Source organism: Aspergillus chevalieri, chromosome 5 (genome assembly GCF_016861735.1).
Source record: "Aspergillus chevalieri M1 DNA, chromosome 5, nearly complete sequence".
Lineage (NCBI taxonomy): Eukaryota > Fungi > Ascomycota > Eurotiomycetes > Eurotiales > Aspergillaceae > Aspergillus > Aspergillus chevalieri.
The window spans coordinates 3156268-3177121 of record NC_057366.1 but is presented as its reverse complement, the minus strand read 5'-3'; the positions used below and the strand labels follow the sequence as shown (position 1 = coordinate 3177121).

General features: G+C 48.6%; 6 protein-coding genes and 2 non-coding genes across 8 annotated transcripts; 7 read left to right on the top strand and 1 right to left on the bottom strand.

The window, feature by feature from the left end:
* Positions 1-118: 118 nt before the first annotated feature.
* ACHE_51108A (replication factor C subunit 3) lies at positions 119-1496 on the top strand (the record flags this gene model as incomplete). Its single annotated transcript, XM_043280899.1, has 5 exons — positions 119-249; positions 302-389; positions 438-612; positions 666-1052; positions 1102-1496. 5 exons carry the CDS (start codon positions 119-121, stop codon positions 1494-1496), a joined length of 1176 nt encoding a protein of 391 aa, XP_043138432.1.
* Positions 1497-1659: 163 nt separating this feature from the next.
* ACHE_t50020A lies at positions 1660-1739 on the top strand. Its single transcript has one exon. It is a non-coding gene; the product is annotated as a tRNA-Glu (tRNA).
* A 451-nt stretch (positions 1740-2190) lies between these two features.
* ACHE_51107A (uncharacterized protein) lies at positions 2191-3600 on the top strand (the record flags this gene model as incomplete). The annotated part of the gene is made up of 1 exon (XM_043280898.1): positions 2191-3600. One exon carries the CDS (start codon positions 2191-2193, stop codon positions 3598-3600), a length of 1410 nt encoding a protein of 469 aa, XP_043138431.1.
* Positions 3601-4081: 481 nt separating this feature from the next.
* ACHE_51106A (DUF3431 domain-containing protein) lies at positions 4082-5064 on the top strand (the record flags this gene model as incomplete). The annotated part of the gene is made up of 3 exons (XM_043280896.1): positions 4082-4305; positions 4385-4954; positions 5007-5064. The coding sequence occupies 3 exons, from the start codon at positions 4082-4084 to the stop codon at positions 5062-5064; spliced, it is 852 nt and encodes a 283-aa protein (XP_043138430.1).
* Positions 5065-5398: 334 nt separating this feature from the next.
* Positions 5399-7021, top strand: cwc27 (putative peptidyl-prolyl cis-trans isomerase; the record flags this gene model as incomplete). Its single annotated transcript, XM_043280895.1, has 1 exon — positions 5399-7021. The coding sequence occupies one exon, from the start codon at positions 5399-5401 to the stop codon at positions 7019-7021; it is 1623 nt and encodes a 540-aa protein (XP_043138429.1).
* Positions 7022-8319: 1298 nt separating this feature from the next.
* ACHE_t50019S lies at positions 8320-8393 on the bottom strand. Its single transcript has one exon. It is a non-coding gene; the product is annotated as a tRNA-Ile (tRNA).
* A 2138-nt stretch (positions 8394-10531) lies between these two features.
* Positions 10532-11928, top strand: ACHE_51104A (NAD(P)/FAD-dependent oxidoreductase; the record flags this gene model as incomplete). Its single annotated transcript, XM_043280894.1, has 3 exons — positions 10532-10654; positions 10703-11682; positions 11736-11928. The coding sequence occupies 3 exons, from the start codon at positions 10532-10534 to the stop codon at positions 11926-11928; spliced, it is 1296 nt and encodes a 431-aa protein (XP_043138428.1).
* A 366-nt stretch (positions 11929-12294) lies between these two features.
* Positions 12295-12802, top strand: ACHE_51103A (uncharacterized protein; the record flags this gene model as incomplete). The annotated part of the gene is made up of 2 exons (XM_043280893.1): positions 12295-12372; positions 12434-12802. The coding sequence occupies 2 exons, from the start codon at positions 12295-12297 to the stop codon at positions 12800-12802; spliced, it is 447 nt and encodes a 148-aa protein (XP_043138427.1).
* Between the last annotated feature and the right edge of the window lie 8052 nt (positions 12803-20854).

The following is a 20854-nucleotide window of genomic DNA, read 5'->3' as shown; positions in this document are numbered from 1 at the left end:
TTTTCCGGCCCCGAAGCTCTTTACGCGCGGGCAACTTAGACGCGTCGACTTCAATCTGGTCGTGATCAATTCTCAATATACGCTAATTATACTATTTTGATCACTACTCTGTTGCAAAATGTCGGACTACGAGGATAATATGGATGTGGACGTGTCCAAGGACGTCCAGTTTAGCTCGTCAGACGCCAATGGCAAGGCAAAGAGAACTGCTGCTGATTTGCCGGTGGAAGCTCAAGATAACTTGCCTTGGTGAGTATTCTGAGTCCGGTTGAGGATAAGGATACGCGACTGACTCTGACAGGGTGGAAAAATACCGTCCAGATACCATTGAAGATGTCTCTGGCCACCAAGATATCCTAGCGACGATTAACAGATTCGTTGAATGCAATGTACGATTCTTACTACCAGACCTTAGATTTTTATACTGAGGTATCTAGCGACTGCCACATCTACTCCTCTACGGCCCTCCCGGAACCGGCAAAACATCCACCATCCTAGCCCTTGCGAGACGGATATACGGGAGCAAGAATATGCGACAGATGGTGCTGGAACTCAACGCCAGTGACGATAGAGGCATCGACGTTGTCCGCGAACAAATCAAGACTTTTGCCAGTTCGTACACCGGCTTCTCGAGGTTGAACGAAGCTGATCTGGTTCTCTTCTAGGTACCAAGCAGATCTTCTCGATGGCGCCGCCGACAACGTCCACCGGATCATCCCTCGCATCGTTCAAGTTGATTATTCTGGATGAAGCAGATGCCATGACAGCGACTGCGCAGATGGCTCTTCGTCGGATTATGGAAAGATATACTGCCAACACCCGGTTCTGTATTATTGCGAACTACACTCATAAATTGTCGCCGGCTCTTTTGTCGCGGTGTACTCGGTTCCGCTTTAGTCCGTTGAAGGAGGCCGATATTCGATCATTGGTGGATCAGGTGATTGAGAAGGAGAAGGTGAATATTCAGCCGGAGGCAGTGGATAGCCTGGTTACGCTGAGCAAGGGTGATATGCGTCGGGCATTGAACGTGCTCCAAGCATGTCATGCAAGCAGTAAGCTCCCTCCAGATATGGCAGTGAGAAATGCCACTAACAAAAACAGGCATACCACTCCCAGTAAAGAACGCACCGAAAGATCAACCCCGTCCAGAATCAGAGACCATCACCAATGAGACGATTTACGACTGCATTGCCGCGCCGCATCCGTCAGATATCCAAGAAATCATGTCTACACTGCTGTCGACTAGCGATGTCACATCCTGCCTCAATACCCTGAATACGATCAAGATCAACAAAGGCCTGGCCCTGGCGGATATTCTGTCCGCTCTGGCAGAGCAACTACAACAATTGGAAGTACCTGCACAGACTAGAATCACTTGGCTGGAGGGTTTGGCGGAGATTGAATGGCGGTTGTCGGGTGGAGGGTCAGAAACTATGCAGACAGGTGGTATGGTTGGTGTTGTACGGAACGGGTGCGAGTTGATGGGCGGTGCATAAACGGTTTACGGGTATTTGAAGTAGCATATAGAGTAATACGAGTCATGATTAACTATGTTCTACGTTCTATGACCAGTGATGTTGCTTGGTAGGGACTGTTGCTGCCTCTAATTACACTACCTTATTAGGCTATATATCATTATGTTGCAGTTTCTTTCAACAATCCGATGTGGTGTAACGGCTAGCATCGCTCGTTTTCAGTCCAGATCCGAGCAGATCGGGGTTCGATTCCCCGCATCGGAACTCTTTTTTTTATCTTTTTTTTTCGCTCGAACCCGTCTATTCTCCTTTCCCTTCTTTCCCTTTTCTTTTCTTCACTTTTCTTGATGTAATTTAACAGCAATTAGTAACGTTTCCGATAATTCAATGATTCGTCAAGATCACGCGGCATACTCCGATCCCACTGTCTTGGCTGCTTGGCTGCATTGGGATATATATCTTAGCCGTCAATGATAGCCATTACCAAGTGAATTGACCACTAGAGACTCTTCCTTGCCCCGATATGCAGGGTCTAGAGCAAAGACCCCTCAATTGACCTCTCTTTTCCGCGGAACCCATTTGTAAAAGTCATTATGACAGTCACCATTGATTGAGTTTGCTATTTAGCAGCCCAGACCCCTCACGACGTCAACTCAATTGCCAGCCCTCCACTGCTCTTCAGACATCGAGTGCAAGTTGCCCAGTGTAACTCACCATGTGGTCCCCTAGCCTTCTACTGACCCTACTGGCGCCCATGGCACACCCCGCCCTAGCCGAAAAAATCCTAGGAGCGTACATCTTCGCCCGCCACGGTGACCGAACCGCCAAAGCCCTGGGAGACACCCACCTTACTGACCTGGGCTACAACGAGGTCTATCTGACGGGCAGCTACTACCACTCGCGCTACATCTCTCCCGACTCTCCACTACAAATCGCAGGTATCAGCGAACCAACCGTCAACACCAAGCAAATTACCGCCTCTACGCCGTCGGACGAGGTGCTCCAGAACTCTGCGACGGGATTCCTGCAGGGTGTGTATCCGCCTGTTGGCAGCTCTGCGAATGAGACGCTGCGGAATAGTACAACCGTGCAATCGCCGCTGAAAGGATACCAGTTGATTCCGTTGTCGACGGTGAGTTCGGGGACAAATAGCGAGGATTCGACGTGGTTGCAGAAGGCGAGTGGGTGTGAGGCTGCGACGGCTAGTAGTAAGGGTTTTTACAGCTCAGCCTTGTACAAGGACTTGGTTGAGGAGACGAAGGGGTTTTATGAGTCATTGTCGCCGATGTTGAACAGTACGTTCAATGTGTCGCAGATGTCGTTTAAGAATGCGTACAAGATCTTCGATTATCTTAATGTCGCGTTGATTCATAACTCCAGCAGTGAGTTTCCGTCGTCGGGTTTGTTGTCGGATGAGGTTTACAACCAGCTCTTGACGCTGGCTAGTACCTCGGAATACAACCTGGCGTACAACTCGTCCGACGAAATTCGCGCTATCGAGGGCATGAGTCTTGCAGGCGAGGTGTTGGAAGGACTCGAGGACATCGTCACTTCCCAAGGCAAATCCAAGCTGAACATCCAATTCGGCTCTTACGGCACATTCATGTCCTACTTTGGTCTCGCGCAATTGCCCTCTGTGAACGTCAACTTCACCGGAATCCCCGACTACGCCTCGTCGATGGCCTGGGAGCTAGTGACCAACTCGACCTCTGACGCGTTCCCAGCCGAGTCTGAGATCAGCGTGCGGTTCATCTTCCATAACGGAACTATTACCGGATCATCGACACCTGATCAGTATTCGCTGTTTGGACAATCGAGCACCGTCCTCCCGTGGACGGACTTTGTCGAGCAGACTAAGAAGATTGCTGTCACAAATCAGGATCAATGGTGTCAGGCCTGCGGCAACACTGACAGTCAGTGTCCTGCCGCTTCTGTTCAGTCCACCCGCAACTCTGGCGGTATGTCCAAGGCCGTCGCTGGTGTTGTGGGTGCTATGGTGACGCTCGGAGTGATTCTGATTCTTGAGGCGTTGTTCTTCCTTGTGGGTGGATTCACGATTGCCAAGAGGAAAAAGGCGGTTGCTGGGTCTGATGTTGGCAGTGAACATGTCACGGACAAGATTTGAGGTTTCCGGTTGAAGTGAAGTATGAGATTATTTAATCGCAGTTGGTCACGTGGAGATGAGATAGACTTGGCCCTAACCGAATATAAGCAGTCTGATTGGCCATTCGGTAATTAAGCTTGGCTGGCCACCGTTGGTCTTTTTTTATCCGATCTCCAGGAGGTTGTCAGGGGTTGCCGCTTGCCAGTGTACTCCATACTATGTACTATGTACGCTACTTGGATTGTCTTCATGAAAGCAATGACAACATGACCAGACATCACTGCTACCAACACGATCCTTGATCCATGGTGGAATACCCCAATAGCGCAACATTATCCCGTAGTGCCCCATCCATGACGCGTGCGGGTGGGATCAACCAAAGAATTTTCCGTAGTGGGCGAATTCTAGCGGGCAATCGTTTCTCTGGATCACTGGAATGTCATAAGAGTATTTGAATAGGGGACATCTATCCGTCTGTCTGCATGAACACTAGATATACACAATGGCCAGGACATCTTTGCGGCTGGGGTTGGCTATTATACTCTTGGTATCGGTGCTGTTGTTCAGGTCTACGTTGGCGTCGCTTTGGAATAATGGATTTCATAGTATCCCCGTGGATGTGCGGAATGGGACTGCGTCTGCCATGCCCGAGACGCCAGATCGCGTAGTTGTGGTGGGCAAAATGAAGCATGAGGATACGGAATGGGTGATTGAGGATCTCTACGAGTACTCCCCTCCTTCCACCAAGACAAGAGAGAAAAGAAAAAAAAAAAAAAGGCATACCCCAGAATGTTAACAGTTCCAGCTGGCAACACGCCATCTACACAGTCGACGACCCAACGGCCCCCTTGACCGTCCCCAAAAACAAAGGCCACGAAGGCAACGTCTACCTCCAATACATCCTCGACAACTACCATGCCCTTCCCTCGACAATCGTCTTCCTCCACAGCCACCGCGACGGCTACCCACTAGCCTGGCACACGGAATTCGACACGCACTCCAACCCCATCACCGTCCAGCGCCTCAAAACCGACTTCGTCCAGCGCAACGGCTACGTCAATATGCGCTGTAACCCATACCCCGGCTGCCCCAACGAACTCCTACCACTCCGCAATCCGCCGGATCCCATGCGCGGACCGGAGTATGTGTATGGGGAAGCGTGGAAGAAGTTGTTCAATAATACTAATGTGCCAGAGGTTGTGGGGGCGGCATGTTGTGCGCAGTTTGCGGTGTCGAGGGAGCAGGTGCTGAAGCGGGGGTATGGGGAGTATGAGTGGTTTCATTCGTGGTTGATGGAGACGGAGTTGCCGGATGACATTAGTGGGAGGGTGTTGGAGTATATGTGGCATGTTATATTTGGGAAGGAAGCTGTCTAGTGAGTATATCCCCTGGTTGTTGGTTTGATTGAGAGATGCTAACGGGGATAGTTGCCCCGATATGGAGCAGTGTTATCGCGATGTTTATGGCGTTTACTCGGATTATTGATACCCTGTATATTAGATTGTATAAATATGAGTATAAGCAAATTGTTTTATAGAAAAGAAGCCGAAGTTGTAGAGTGACATCACGGGACCGCCTTTATCCAAAAGGAGCTCCAAACTTCAAACTCCGCCGATTCTCACACCTACACCTTTCAGCGCTCATTGCGCGACCTTCTGGACAGCGGACTGAATGCATTACGATTGATCTTTTTTGCCTTTAGACGATTCGAAATTCGAAATTGAAGTCACGGGCTTGCTTTCCGCAGACAGATTCTCGCGCGCCATAACAAACCGAGACACTTTTTGGAGACACGAGACCTCTGCACTCAAACACCACCATGTCAGCCCACTACTCAACAGAACCAAACCCAACCGCCTCCGCTACCCTCCACACAACCTTCGGCCCCCTGCACATCTCCCTCTTCGCCTCCCAAACCCCCTACACCTGCCGCAACTTCCTTCAACACTGCACCGACAAATACTACGCCGGCACAATCTTCCACCGCATTGACCCGGACTTCATCATCCAAGGCGGCGACCCCACAGGAACCGGCTCCGGCGGCACCTCCATCTACGAGTACCCCGAGTTCGAAACGGACCCGGACGCGCGGGACCCGAGCGAGAAAATTGTCCTCCGCGATGAACTGCACAGCAGACTGCGGTATAACCGGCGCGGACTGGTGGGGATGGCGAAGAGCGAGGACGGAACGTACGGGAGCCAGTTTTTCATCACGCTGGCGAATACGGAGAGGGAGTTGAATGGGCAATGTACGCTTTTTGGGAGGGTAGAAGGGGAGAGTATTTTTAATGTGCTGAAGATTGCGGAGGCGGAGAGGGTGGAGGGGACGGAGAGGCCGGTTTATCCGGTTAAGGTTACGGGATGTGAGGTTGGGGAGTTGGGGCCGTTGGCTGGGAAGGTGGTGAAGAGGCAGGTTACTGCTGCGCCTGCGAAGGAGGAGGGGAAGCCTGCGGCGAAGAAGAAGAAGAAGGGTGCGAAGGGAGGTAAGACATTGTTGAGTTTTGGGGGTGATGAGGGCGATGAGGAGCTTCCTGTAAGGCCTGCAAAGCCGAAGTTCAATCCTAAGCTTGTGACCGATACGAAGCTTCCGGAGGCAGACGAGACGGCACAGAGACCAGAGACGCAGAAAAGGAAACGGCCCCGGTCGCCTTCGCCGAAGCGCGCTGTTCCGGAAAAGAAACAACCAGACCCGGCAACTCAAATTCCGCTACCCAATCCAGAATCACCAGACCGCTCGCCAGCAGAGGAGCCCCCGGCAAAGACATCAAAACTCGACCGCACGAAAGCAGAGATTGAGAACCTCAAATCTTCCATGCGCCGGACCGCCACCATAGGACCAGTCGAAGGTCCCAAGAAATCTGCCCTGGAAGCCATGATCCCCGAAAGCTCTATCCGAGGCCGCAAGAGGCCACCACCCGGCGCTGTTGGCAGCGGTACAAACGGTGTAGCAGGATTCAGCAGCACAGCCGAAGACGAGACGCTGAAAATCTTCAACGCCTTCAAAGCGAAGCTCGAAAACGCAGACTCAACCACAAAACCACAACCCAAGCGCGAAACCGCCGAGACCCGCAAAACAAAGCAAGCACCTGAATCCGAACCCGAAGACGACGAAGCTCAACTTTGCGACCTGCACTTCATTGCAAACTGCCAATCGTGCCGATCCTGGGACGACCCCTCAGCCACCAACGAGAACGACCCCGAAGCCGACGAAGGCGAGGAGGGCTGGTTATCGCACCAGCTCCGCTTTGGCAAGGATACGCTGGGCAAAGATGCGAAGTGGAAGCGCGAACATCCTGATGATGTAGACTCGCTCATGGTTATTGACCCGCGGGAACGAGAGAAGGAGATTGTGGGAGGGAGGAAGAAGGGAATGGCGAGGGACCGGGAGAGGGAAAGAAAGAAGGAAAAGGCTGGGGATTTGGAATGGGGGCGTGGGAGGTAGTATTATATCCTATATAGAGCAATAGAAACTGTGTAATCGGCCTCAACTCAAATAGCCCGCGCAATATCAACTAGCGTCGGCGCATCGAGGACAACGTTCTTCCCTTTCAAAGTATCCCGATCCAACAGCTCCCCCAAATCAATCACAAGCGGCAAATCTCCAGTCGCACTAGACATAGTAATACTAACCATTTGAGCAACATAAGGCTCCTCCCCAGGCTCTCCAAGCAGCTTCTTCCCCAACCCAACAGTCTTACACCCCTATGAACAGCCAAAAACAATAACCACCCGCACATCACCCCCCGAACAGCCAAGCAACCACCTAACATCCTCAACCTCACCAGCGACCCAGGAACCCCCGTCTCCATAACAAGAGTCGGCCACCCAAACTTCCGACCAATCCCCCCTCACCGCGTCAGCGGAATAAAACACTCGTCCGCACTCCTCCCACACGTCGGATCCGCAAGGCTAGGGCTATAATCAAACACCGTCCCCGACCAACACTGACGCTCTTCCAGCGGAAGGCCCATCTCACAACACTCGAACATGATTCCTTCTGAGAACCCTATGCCCGCTGATCCGTGAGTGCTTGAGGGAATGATTTTGAGGAGGCCTGCTGTTCCTGAGAAGGTGATAGGAAGGAGGTGTTTAGGGTGTTCTTGTCTGTGGCTAGTGGCTCCCGTACGCGCTTTGGTAGATTTAGTAGTAGAATGTATTGGTATGAATTTGAGTCGTCGGTGGGAGACGTTAGGTGTTGGTAGATGAATGTTCTGGGTTGTTTGAGGAGAGACGAAGGCAAAAAGGTTAAATTTAAGGTAAATAAAATCAAACCAATACTATGGCGATTTGTTGACTATTAGATCATTCGTGTTATCCTGGCGGCCTTAAGGGCACTACGGCATAGCCCTATATAGACTGATTGAATCTTCCGTGAACATGTTTCTGCACTCGCAATTCTAGAAACCTGCCATAACCAAAACGTGCATGTGGCCCCAAATCAACAAAATCCTAAATAACCAGAACCGCAAACATGCACGCCATGCAATTAGCCTGGGTCTCTCAGGCCTCTGTTCTGCTGCAGCAGAGATGTCTGAGGACAGAGGGCCAGGAAGGAAATTATTGGCTGTAAGCACCGTGATGGTCAAAAGAGACGAACACCATTGAGTGTGGTCTCATCCGGACTGTAAGAGCATCTATTTTCTTGCCAAACAGCCAGCTCGTTTCTTTCACGCACAAACGCACATGCATCAAAAGCGGAAAACATCAAAGAATACCAAAGCAAAAAAAGGCAAAAAAGAATGGTCCCGACGAGGGTCGAACTCGCGACCTTGGCGTTATTAGCACCACGCTCTAACCGACTGAGCTACAGGACCCAATTGATTAAAAGGAGCAAGCTTAGTTTAATCGGCTATCCTAAAGAGTCTGGCACTGGTGCTTGACGAAGTAGTTGCTTTTCCGGCACCTGGAAGTATAAAATGAAGCACTACCACTCCAAAGCCGTCAACAAAGGGAAAAGCAAGTCTGAGAAGAGTGCTCGCTCTAGGTGTCAAACATTAGAAGAAACCTTTTGTGGGGAGTCACCAGGAAAGATCTATCACAATCCATAAAGAGCTCAGGCACCGAAGAAGGCCGGATTTGCACCCTTTGCGAACCTCGGAGCAGGAGTTTGAACTGGGCTGATATTCAATAATGCAGACATCCAAGAAACTGCAAGAGACAAGCGAGGCGAGCTTAGGAGTTTCAAGTCCAAATCGCTCACGCCGAGAATGCAGTAGCGGAAGGGAGCCCCATCGATGTGTTGCATATTGCAGCGAGGAGATGGACGCCGGAATCCCGGGGTGCCCGTCAACGTATTCCGCTCACGTGCATCACGGAATTCTATCTGACATGCTCTTCAGATGTATACAATATACCACTAGACGTGGGATGAGTATCTCGGCCGAAAACTGGATATTCTCATTTCCCATGAAAGCTATTCCGAGTGATTTCGAAACTCCAAAGAGGGCGGCACTTGCTATCCATTTCTTTGTAGTCCGACTTCCTCGTGGAGTCTTATATTTCCTAATGGCAGTCTATTCCAAGTTCAAACAACTCTTGTACTTGAATCAACGCTGCGTGACACGGCATATTCTCGTCTTGCCAGCAAGTTGGACATTTACACAAATCATTCGCTCTGCAAACGTTCTCCAATGAAACAGATGAACCAATCAAAAATTGAGAAAGAAGCAAGAAGGTACACGAGTGGAGGCTAGAGCGTGTCTTTTAGATCTTGCACTCCACAAACCCGTTGACTGCTCTTCTGTCCAAAAAGAAACCATTGCCTAGGAGTTGTCAGCACAAGACCAGCTGAGATTGGTCTTCCGTTGATAGATTTCCCAGAAACATATAAGCCCAAACCACACTAAAAGTAGATGTTAGTATTAGAACCAGCTATATGTAAAAATAAAAAAAAGGATGCGTACAATGGTGAAGCCGATGGCCAGTACACCGATGTTGATCAGTATCAGCACACCCTTGGCAGGCGTGGAAAAATAGCGTCCCTTATTCAAATGGAGCCAAAGAAAAAAAACAGCGGGAAGAATGTCTAATAGATTGAGTTAATAAATTAGTTGTCAACGTAATATAGATATCGGTAGCCTCACAACTGAACACGCTGCCAAAGAGGGAACTCTGCAGAGGGTCATTAGCAATCAGTACATCTAGGTGGTGCAGCCACTTACAACGAGACTCAACAAATCATTGAAGCTTGGAATAGACTCCGCGATCACCCATGCAACAACCCACAATGTCAATGCAATCCCAACCCATGAGCTAATGGACAGAACGCTACGTTCGTGTAAATGGTTCGAACCGCGAAATACACGGATATAGATGTTTTTACAGGCCACATGCCCTGCAATGACACCAGCAATCAAGGCCTAGCACCCGTCAGATAGATATTGTTTAGTAAGTGCCGCGAAGAACTCACCGTGGGGATAGCTATGCCATAACAGACCTTCCTCATGAGCGGTCCCGCAGAGGAGAGAGCAGGAGACTTCACATAAAGATACGATCCAGGAAATACAATGAAGCCAATTTGACTGTGAAGAAAGTTGGGAAACAGGAGATGCGATTATCTTTCAGGTCCGCGCTAAGATCGAAACCCTGACACACCAACATAACATCACTTACGCGATCACTACCGTGTTGCCAGGGCCGGACGTGGAACTATGAGAAGGCGGCTTCCGATGTAATTAAGCCGAGCAAAGTCATCTGATAGGCAACCGGGACTCTGCCCGGCACCGTAGGCTGGTCCTTACTTGGATTTATCTAGCGGAGTCCACCCCGGAGAATTCCAGTATACCGAACACGTGAGCGGAGATTGACCTGAATACAAGGTCTCCGGCGGCGGCGTAACAAGTATATGATCTAGTGGACAATGTGAGTATGGAAAATTTCAATGGGGCTTCTTATAACCAGCGGCAGTGACTTGACTATTGTTGGCACCTCGCATGCGTGGATAGATATCGCAATGATGGACAAAGATAGCAAGATTGTAATTATCGGAGCTGGAATATTTGGCCTCTCAACGGCCTACCAGCTCGCGTCCGAGGGCTATCGGAACGTGGTCGTTCTCGACCGACATATGCCACCGGTAAGCTTTCTCTACAATATGCCAGGCCCAGGCAGCTGACAGTCTCAGGTCCCAGATGGATCTAGCTCTGATATTTCCCGAGTCATTCGATTCGATTATGCGGACGACGACTACCTGGAGCTTGCATACGAAGCCTACTTGGAATGGAGAGACTCACCGAGGTACAAGGGCATTTTCTTTCCGGCCGAATACGTCTTGGTTGGCAAAACGAGCCCCTACTGGATTACGAAAACAACGGCTGCGCTTGATAAAGAGAGCTTGCCTTGGACCAAGCTTGAAAGTGTGGCTTCAACAAAGGAGCAGTTCCCTGTGCTGACTGGAGACCTCGCAAATCCTGGGTTCTTTGGACATAACAACCATCAAGCTGGCTGGGCAGATGCCGCGAAGGCTGTTAGCCAGCTCCGGGATGACTGCTTTGAGCTCGGTGTATCATTCATTTGCGGTCGTGGAGGGACCATATTTGGACTCGAAACCGACTCCCAGAAGGCCATCAAATATGCTAAAACCCTCGCTGGCACCCGGGTTGAGGGTGACCACTTTGTGCTGTCAACCGGAGCCTGGGCCTCTGGCTTGGTTCCTATGTACAACTCAACTCTGTCAACCGCGCAAGTGCTGGGATACGTTCGGCTGACGTCTTCTGAGATGGAGAAGTACAAGAATCTGCCTATCTATTCAAACTTCTCAACTGGGTGGTTTAACTTCCCCCCACATGAAGACACCCGGACATTAAAGATGGCAATTCACGGATGGGGGTACACCCGTACCCCAACCCCAGAAGACTGCAATACTATTCCATCGAATATTTCCTCGCCGCCTTTGATCCCTCCCCGCGAGCGTCGCAACTTTTTCCCGGCGGATGGGGAGGTCCGTCTCAGACAGGGCCTACGAGAGATACTTCCGGAGCTGGGTGATCGGCCTTTCGAGAAGCTAGCTATGTGCTTGTATACGGACACGCCAACTGGGAATTTCGTCATGGATTACCACCCTGACTATGCTAATCTGTTTATTGGAGGTGCGGGTAGTGGACAGTACGTGGCCTCTTGATATGTTAATGTATGATTTGTTAACAAATATTTTGCAGCGCATTCAAGTTCTTGCCAATCCTGGGAAACTACATGTCGCTGGCTCTCAAAAAGCGCCTGCCATCAAAGCTGGCCCAGAAGTGGCGATTTCGAAAAGAATACGAAGTTCAGAATGATACATTCAAAGGAGATGGAAGCCGTGGAGGACCGATCAGACGGGAATTGGGACCCCAGGAGAGAGCTAAGCTCTAGGCAGTATCCAGTTTCAAGTGTAGCGTGTCTTGGAAATTTCCAGGACTCCAGGATTCTCAGCCAACTCGGGTGTAGTACTTCACGAGCAATCATAACCCTAGAGATATATAACTCGCACAAGCTGTCTTGATTACTGAGACCTCGTACCTACTTGTAAAACATTTCCCAATTAAAGTGTTCTGAAGCCACGACAGAAACGACTTTGTCGCCAGCTTCTGTATATTTTAGAAACCTAGAAAGATAATGACCAATAGTATGCACTCAGGATAAGCAAATCTGCAATGCGGGGGAATTAGCACCTGGTGGCGGCTACAGCCACTATTCCGTGGATTTTCCAGTTCGCAAAAGATCAGCAGATGTCTTCAAATGCGGATAGAGATCTGGGAACATGTGCACGATTTCTCGGTCGTGCCGCAGCCAATTGGCCGTCGATCTCTCAAAAAAGTATGCTGAAGCTCACAGCCCAAGATCTTCAGGAGAACATTAACTCTTACACCTATCTTAGCTTGAGGTCCTACAAAATCTTCAGTCGGTTGCAGAAAGTGATTTGCAGAGTGGCACCAACGAAGCTACAACCATACGCTTCCAGCCACCGGTCTTTTGGGAACTTCTCGATCCCAAGCTTCTCCGAACGACGCAGCACAAACCCACTGCTCATGGTCCGCCTATATCGCGAACCGAGTTTGGACAAGATACCCGGATGCGTGTGGCCACACATTTTGTGCACCCTTTAGTGGACGACCAATCTGAACAATCGACTTTGTCTGAAATAACCGAAACTTCAGGTTTCCCGGGCGTTGAGTTTGAGCAACTGCCCATGGGCGAGTTGTTTGCTCACTTTTCGACTGATGACCTAAATTGGTTGCAGCCATAGTCTTTGCAAGTCGACTTGCCGGTAAGACAATGATGTACATTGGATGAATCGTCACCTTTTGCGTATTGAGTGTGATCAACATTAATGCATGTAGGGGTGCCTGATACAGCATTCAGCTACACTATTCATACTCAGACTAAGGCCTAGAATACAGTTAATCAGTGAAGCAATTTAAATTCTGTTTGAAGTAGTCTAACCTCAAATTAGACTTCGAACATGAACAGAAGCATATCCCATATAGGTCGTATTTCTCTGCATCCATTTATAGTTGACTTTTCCCAATCTCGACCCCAGGTTCGTTCACTCTGGAAGACAAATAAAGGTTTTCATTTCTGCGGTGTGTGTCTGCTTCATACTGCTATACGATGTTAGTTTATGCTAGCCCTCCAAGGGTGATAATTGCGGACGCGAAAGACATGGCGTATCTTCCCACTGGGTCCATCATCGTTGTAAGGATAATCAATTGTCGCAAATACATTGCATCGAGTTCAATCACGGTATACAACAAGTGTCTGCAGGTATTGGGACAACCTGAGAATGTGTAGGTCTTGGGCGGCAAAGACTTTGATGACAGGCTCATCGTGCTTTAGTCCAAACCAATAGCTGCTTATTTATATCATCGTGCACAATGTGATGATAGAGGGTCACTGGTATATGGCTTGAGTGCATCTGCTTTTTGGAATGGCAATTCTAGCCCTCCGAGTCTCCGCGACTCTATAGATTATTTCATGACAGGCTTGGAATGCCAAGGACAGGCCACAGATCTTATTCCGAATCTTCCGAGAGCTGCAAACGCGCTAACAATGGTTGGAGCAGTTATTTAAGATAACGGGCGGTGTGTATGATAGTAAGAAGGCAGTATTGTTTAGGACATGCCCTGTCAGCGGTTTCTTTCATATTATCTACGTCTTGAATATCTGCTTTGGTACGTAATTCTGAATGGACTAGCCCAGCATCTATTAAGAGAAGGGAGTCATGATGGTTTCAATAAATCAATCCTTGTTGATAATGACCAGCAAGGATACCCGAAGCTGATTCAAGCCGGTCTGGGATCGGCTTTTGGGTATAATATCAACCTCTAAACCCGAAAATAGCCAGATCGGAACGGAACCGGTATTACCGTGTATAAGAAAATGAAAATGGCTCGAGGCTGTACCAGCCAATAAATCATATGTGAGACGAGATATTGAACGAGGACGGCGAACAGGATCCGGCTCATTCTCGTATTCAATGCTCGCCTAGGACTAGCATGTTAGCCCCGTATAATCCGTATAAGGACACTCAAATAGGGCACGCATACCCTTTCTTTCCAGATTCGATTATGCCCTGGTTCTTTATACCATTCAATGTTCCTTTGAGGAGAGGATAGACATAAAGACATCCCCATGATGCGCTGTAATAGAGGTATCACGAAGAAATGATGATGCGTGCATTGCTTCTGCTTGATTGTCTCCGGTAAAAACATTGTCGACGGCTGCGCAATACACAAAGCTTCCCAATTTGAGAGATAAAAGGATTCTGCCACGCTGTCGGGGCTTGCTTGGACCAAGGGCCCGTTTCTCACTTTCCCAGCTATTTTTGTGGACTAATGCCCTGCAATCCGATTAGCATGTACTCGTTCTACCATACCCAGTTCTGCTTACTGTCAACTCTGGCAGCAGTATCCATTCCAATCGTTTTGTTTCACGTCCGCATTTCTCATTTGTGTTTCACATTCACAAGAAAATGTGGTAAGACTTGTTCTCAATATCACCACCCGTGGTTTGCCCTTGTTCCATACAATGAAGGCCGGAGACGCTACCGGGCACGGCTTGTCAGGTGGGACCGATTCGACATACCCCGTGTTTCTTCATGGGATCCAGAATGTCGTCCATCCATTGTTGTTTCTTTCTTCCATTGTATTTACCCATCCTTCATCGTGATCACGTTCTGCAAATTGAAACATGCAACATGAAGGAGCAGGGATATCATTCTCAAGCAAATTGTTAACAAATTCATCTCCACGTCAAGTAGTCTCGTGGCCTGCATGATTTTCTCGACCAAGTTCGATGAGTGGGTAACCTAGTTAATACGGTCCAGGTTGGGTTCAGGTCCACTGGGAATGTATGGTTATCCATGCGTTAATTAACTAACGTAATCGGACACCGAGCTGCGCGGGACACCGAGCTGCGCGGTCGGAAGCCGCTTCTCCTGAATATGATCCCATATACTACTTTTCTACTGCCATATTCATCATGACTGAAATACCGAAGGAAAAACGTCTAGAATTGGCCATTGAGGCTTTTCATAAAGGCCAATTCCCATCAAAAACGGCCTGTGCAAAAGCCTTTGATGTGCCTCCAAGGACCCTCATGACTCGCCTCGATGGGACTGTCTCTCGCCAACATACAATTGCAAATTGTCGCAAGCTATCAAATACTGAAGAAGAATCCCTTAAAAACTGGATTCTAGACATGGATAAACGTGGTCTACCCCTTCAAGTATCAAATGTACGCCATCTTGCTCAGCTTTTATTATCCGCGCGGTCTAAGCCATCAAAAGACATCTCTATCAGCGAGAAATGGGTCTCCCGATTTATTCAACGCCATCCTGAGCTCAAATCCAAATATACCCGCCAATATGACTATCAGCGTGCCAAATGTGAAGATCCGGAGCTTATAAAAGGCTGGTTTAATCGTGTTCAAGAGACTATCCTGAGATACGGCATTGCAGAGCAGGATATATACAATATGGATGAAACTGGCTTTCAAATGGGTGTGGCATCAACTGCAAAGGTTATTTGTGGATCAGAGACAAGAGATAGCCATGCCAAATCTATCCAGCCTGGAAATCGCGAGTGGATTACCATAATAATTGCCATAAACGCCTCTGGACATGCTCTACCTCCGCAAATCATTATGGCTGGGAAAAAGCATCAATCTCAGTGGTATTCAGCTATTCCAAAGGAATATAGAATCAGCTTGAGCGATAATGGCTGGACTAATGATATTCTGGGATTTGAATGGCTTCAGGAGATGTTTGAGAAGCATACTGCTTCTCAGACAGCTGGCAGATATCGTCTTTTAATTCTTGACGGCCATAGCAGTCATGCCACTGCTAGTTTTGATCAATTCTGCACTGAGAGAAGGATTATTCCGTTATATATGCCTCCTCATTCATCTCATCTACTTCGACCGCTTGATATAAGCTGTTTTGCGCCACTCAAGCATTATTACGGCCAGAAAGTCAGAGAGATGGCAGAAAACAACATCCATGCCATTGATAAACAAGACTTCATATCTATCTACTCCAGCATCCATGGCCGTGCATTCTCTAAGGCCAATATATTGAGTGCATTTGCAGCTGCTGGTCTTATTCCTTTTAAACCAGAGAGAGTTCTTGCAAAACTCAACATCAAGACACCGACACCACCTTCTTCCTCATCCAGCAACCAATCCTTTTATTTAGGAAGAACACCAGTCAATCTCTATCAGTTGAATCAACAGAAAAAGCAGATTCAAGAACTTCAAAGCCAATCCCTATCTTCAGTTGTTGCAGAGCAGATGCTTGAAAAGTTTATAAAGAGCACAGAAGTCGCAATGCAGGATGCTATTCTATTAAGACAGGGATTCCATCAGCTCCACACGTCAAATAAGCATCAGAAAGGGAAGAAGAATATGACACGAGCCTTTATTCAAGATGGAGGTAGTCTAACTGGCTCTGAAGGTCAGCAAAGGTTGATTGAGAGGGAGGCGATATGTTATGATCTACGGGGCAGTGTAGATCAGCCTGTCAACCAGGTAAGGATAACGATATTGGAAAGGAAGCAGTATAGTGAGATTGTTACAAGACTGAATCTTGTCGGATGAAGCTACATACAGTGCACGCCTTTTAACTCCTGTTCCTCTGGACAACCCCGCTGCGGGGTATCTGATCTATCACATATGCCTCTCGAGAGTCTCGATAGGGGACCTCGATAGGGCCCCATGGTCCCAATATCCTAACAATTATCCCCCTCCTAATGGCGGCCGTCCTCGGGCGCCGTAAGATAGGCCGGCGTTTCTGGCCAGTCTACATTGCCTGGTGTTCTCGGAAGATCTGACAGTACTCTGGTGTCCCTCGTTCTATCTTCTCTTGATTGTCTTTCGGAACTTTCTGATCGCTTCAGGCGCATTCGCCATATTGTCGTGGGGAACCCATTGGTTATATTCAGATGGCCAATCCTTCCATTTAACTAAGAAGTAGAGGTCGCCGTCGAACCGCCTTTCTCCTTTTACCTCTTCGACTTCCCATTCACCATCATCTTCCAGCTGCGGCATAGGCATCTGTTCCACACTGTTTTGATCGCGATTCGTCCAGGGCTCTAGAAGTGAGACATGGAAAACATTATGGATACGGGCATATTGATTCGGGAGGGCAAGGCGATAGGCTTGTTGTCCAATTCGATCTAGCACCCGGAAGGGCCCAATAAATCGTGGGGCTAGTTTTCGTGCAGGCTTTTTCAACTTCAGGTTCTTTGTTGAGAGGAGAACCAAGTCTCCGCGCTGGAATTCCATTGGCTTATGTCGACTGTTATAGTATTTCGCCTGGGCTTCAGTGGTGTTTTGCCAGTGTTTCTCCAGTTTCTGTCGCAATTCCCCTAATTTTTGTATTCGTGCAGTGGCTGCTGGCACCTCTCCTGAAGGCGCATCGTCCTCGATGCGTATGTGAAAGTCCGGTGAATACCCCAATAGGGCTTGGAAAGGCGACATACCGGTTGTTGCATTTTTGCGTTGTTGCAGGCAAATTCAGCTGTTCGGAGGAGTGATGGCCAATTTAGCTGTTCAGTATCCACAAAACAGCGAAGGTAGTGCTCAAGTGTCTGGTTCATCCGTTCTGTTTGGCCATCTGTTTGGGGGTGAAACGCTGTTGACAGCCTCAATTTGACATGGGACAGGTAGCAGAGGCTGGACCAGAAGCTGCTGGTAAAGATTGGTCCTCGGTCAGAGACAATCCCGTCCGGCGGCCCATATTTTAGCTCCACATGTGTGTGAAACAATTCAGCAAGCATAGCTGCATTGATTGTTGATGGCACAGCGAACAGAAGGCACATTTTCGAATATCGGTCAACAATCACCAGAATTGCATCAACCATTTGATCGCCCACTAATACCGGTGGTAAGCCTGTTATAAAGTCCATTGACAATTCAGCAAAAGGTCGATGAGGGATTGGCAGTGATTCGATTTTGCCGTAGGGTCGATGCCTTGGTGCTGTGGTGCCTTGACACACAGCACAACTCATGACATATTCTTTCACATCTTCATGCAATCGGAGCCAGTGAAATTTGCGTTTTAGCAGGTCAGTTGTTCGTGTTTGGCCAAAATGGCCTGCCAGGGGATCATCGTGGTATAACTCCAAAAGTTTTTGACGCAGGTTCTCTGCTGCAGGAATGTACAATCGACCCCGAAACACAACTAGACCATCAGTGTTTATATGCCAGTCATTGAATCCTCGTTGACCCTCTTCAATACCAGCCTTCAGGCGTTGGGTCTCTGGATCTTCGGCCTGGGTCCGTTGGATTTCCAATAACAAATTGTCACTTACTTTTAACTCATATATATGTGCCCTCTCTGAGGCGCTCACATTATCTAACCCATACTGAGAGATTGGCCTGTTGCGGCGCAAATCATCCCAGACAGCCCAGTCAGCTGATTCTGCAGCGATCCATTCACCTCGTGGGTGCCCGGGATCATCTCCACCATGGGAGTGCTGAGGTGGGTGTTCCCCCCGGGCAGTTCCGTCGCCCCTGGCCTCAAACTGGGATTTCAGACTGATCAGGTCTGACACACACAAAGATTGTACCATGGTGCTCCGCTGGCCAGGCGGGCCCAATTCACTAGCAAGTCGCTGCTGTAATGGAGATAACACATCTGGATCTAGGGCGTCCCCTATCTCCTTGGAATAACCTTTTCGAGAAAGACCATCTGCAGGGTTCATTTTCCCTGGGCGATGTTTGATCACAAAGTCAAAAGGTGTTAAGAATAGGCACCACCGAGCTTGTCGCCCGTTGAGCTTCCGTTGACGCATAAATGCCTGCAGATTAGAATGATCTGAAAGAACCTCAATAGGATGCATACTCCCTTCTAGGTAGTGGCGCCAGTGTTTGAAAGAGTGGACAATTGCAAATAACTCCTGGTCAGGTGTACCATAATTTATCTCTGTCTCAGTGAATTTCCGGGACCAACATGCAACTGGGTGATAAACATTGTTGTTGTCTGGTTGTGAGAGAATTCCGCCCATTCCATATTTCGACGCGTCGGGTTCTAGGCGAATCGGTTTCTGAGGATCAAAATATCGAAGCAGAGGTGCTGTTTGGAAGGCAGCAAGTAGACGGCGGAATGCTAGTCTTTCAGCAAGGGATAAGCAGACTGCTCCAGGTTTCCGGCCATTCTTGCTTCCTTTCAGGAGGGAGGTAAGAGGTAAAGCAAGAAGGGAGAAATTTCGGATGAAACGACGATAGAAGTTGCAGAATCCAAGGAAAACCTGAATATCATGATAGCTTCCAGGGAGTTCCCAGGATGTAATAGCTTCAATACGCCGAAGGTCCATTGAGATGCCTTTTTGAGAGATGATATATCCCAGGAATTCAACCTCCTCTTGGAAGAAGCTGCACTTGCTAGGTTTTGCAAACAGTTCTGCTTGGCGCATGCGCTCAAGGACCTGGTACAGGTGCTGTGTATGTGATTCTCGGTCTGCTGAAAAAACCAGGATATCGTCTAGATACGCCACGCAAAAGACATCAAGAAGGCCACGAAGCGCTATGTGGATGTAGTTTTGGAAGGTAGCTGGTGCATTGGTCAATCCAAACGGCATAACAGTATATTCAAAATGGCCATAACGAGTCCGGAATGCTGTTTTCCATTCATCCCCTTCCTTGATTCGGATTCGGTAATAGGCATCTTGAACATCAATCTTGCTAAAGTATTTGGAACCAGATAATCGGTCAAGGATTTCTGAAATGAGAGGTAGAGGGTATCGGTTTTTGACTGAAACTTTGTTAAGGCCCCGGTAGTCCACACAGAGACGCAGGCTACCATCTTTCTTGGGGACAAAAAGGATAGGGGCCCCTGCAGGGCTCTTTGATGGGCGAATTCGCCCGTTGGCAATGTTTTCATCGAGATACCGCCGGAGTTCAGCTAACTCAGTCTGTGAGAGAGGGTAAATGGGCCCATATGGTGGGGTTTCACCGTCTTTTAAATCGATTGCATGGTCGGTGGATTTCTGAGAGGGTAGGATCTTCGAACGTTCTGCAGAGAAAACATCATGGAACTTCTCTAATTCTGCTGGTAATTTGTCGAGGTTCGGTGAGGATTCATTTGTGTCTGTGGGTAGCCAGATGTCCTCAGGCATTTTTACCACAGCGAATACATGTGTGAGATTTCGGCATGTTTTAACGAACTTGTGAGGTTTCTGGTGTGAGATGGTTGATACTTCAAACCACCACTGTCGATTCCATGCTGAGAGGTAAATGTGATGGTCCTCAAGTGTCGTCATTGATAGAAGGACTGGGCTCCCACTTGACCGTGGGTCTCGATCGATAGCAACACAATGCCTTTCAAATGCGCGTGTAGTCCCCCGCGAATCAGTAGCAGTAATAGGGACTTTCCAGACACCATAGGTTGGCACCTTAGATCGGTTAACAGCGTCAAGAATAGGCGCAGTGAGTTTAGCTGGCTGTAGCCGATGTTGGAGTACAAATTGGTGGCTAATGATGTCGACTTCGGCGCAGCTATCTAGATCTGCATGTGTTTCGATGGTGTTTTGAATAGTAACTGGGATGTGGAAGCGAACAGTTGTCCCTACTTGAGAGTGATGAGCCGAAGGCGTAGGGTCTACTTCGACTCTTCCCCGTTTCCCATTTCTGACTGAATATTCTGGTTATTCAGGACTGATTGAATCTTTGTCTTCTTGGGGCACCTGGATGCAAGGTGATCGGTGGCGTCACAAATATAGCAGTGGTAAGGCTTGCCGTCTGGGCCAGTAGGTTGTTTCCACTTAGTTTTGAGATAAGGAGCTGAATATTTGTATCTGCG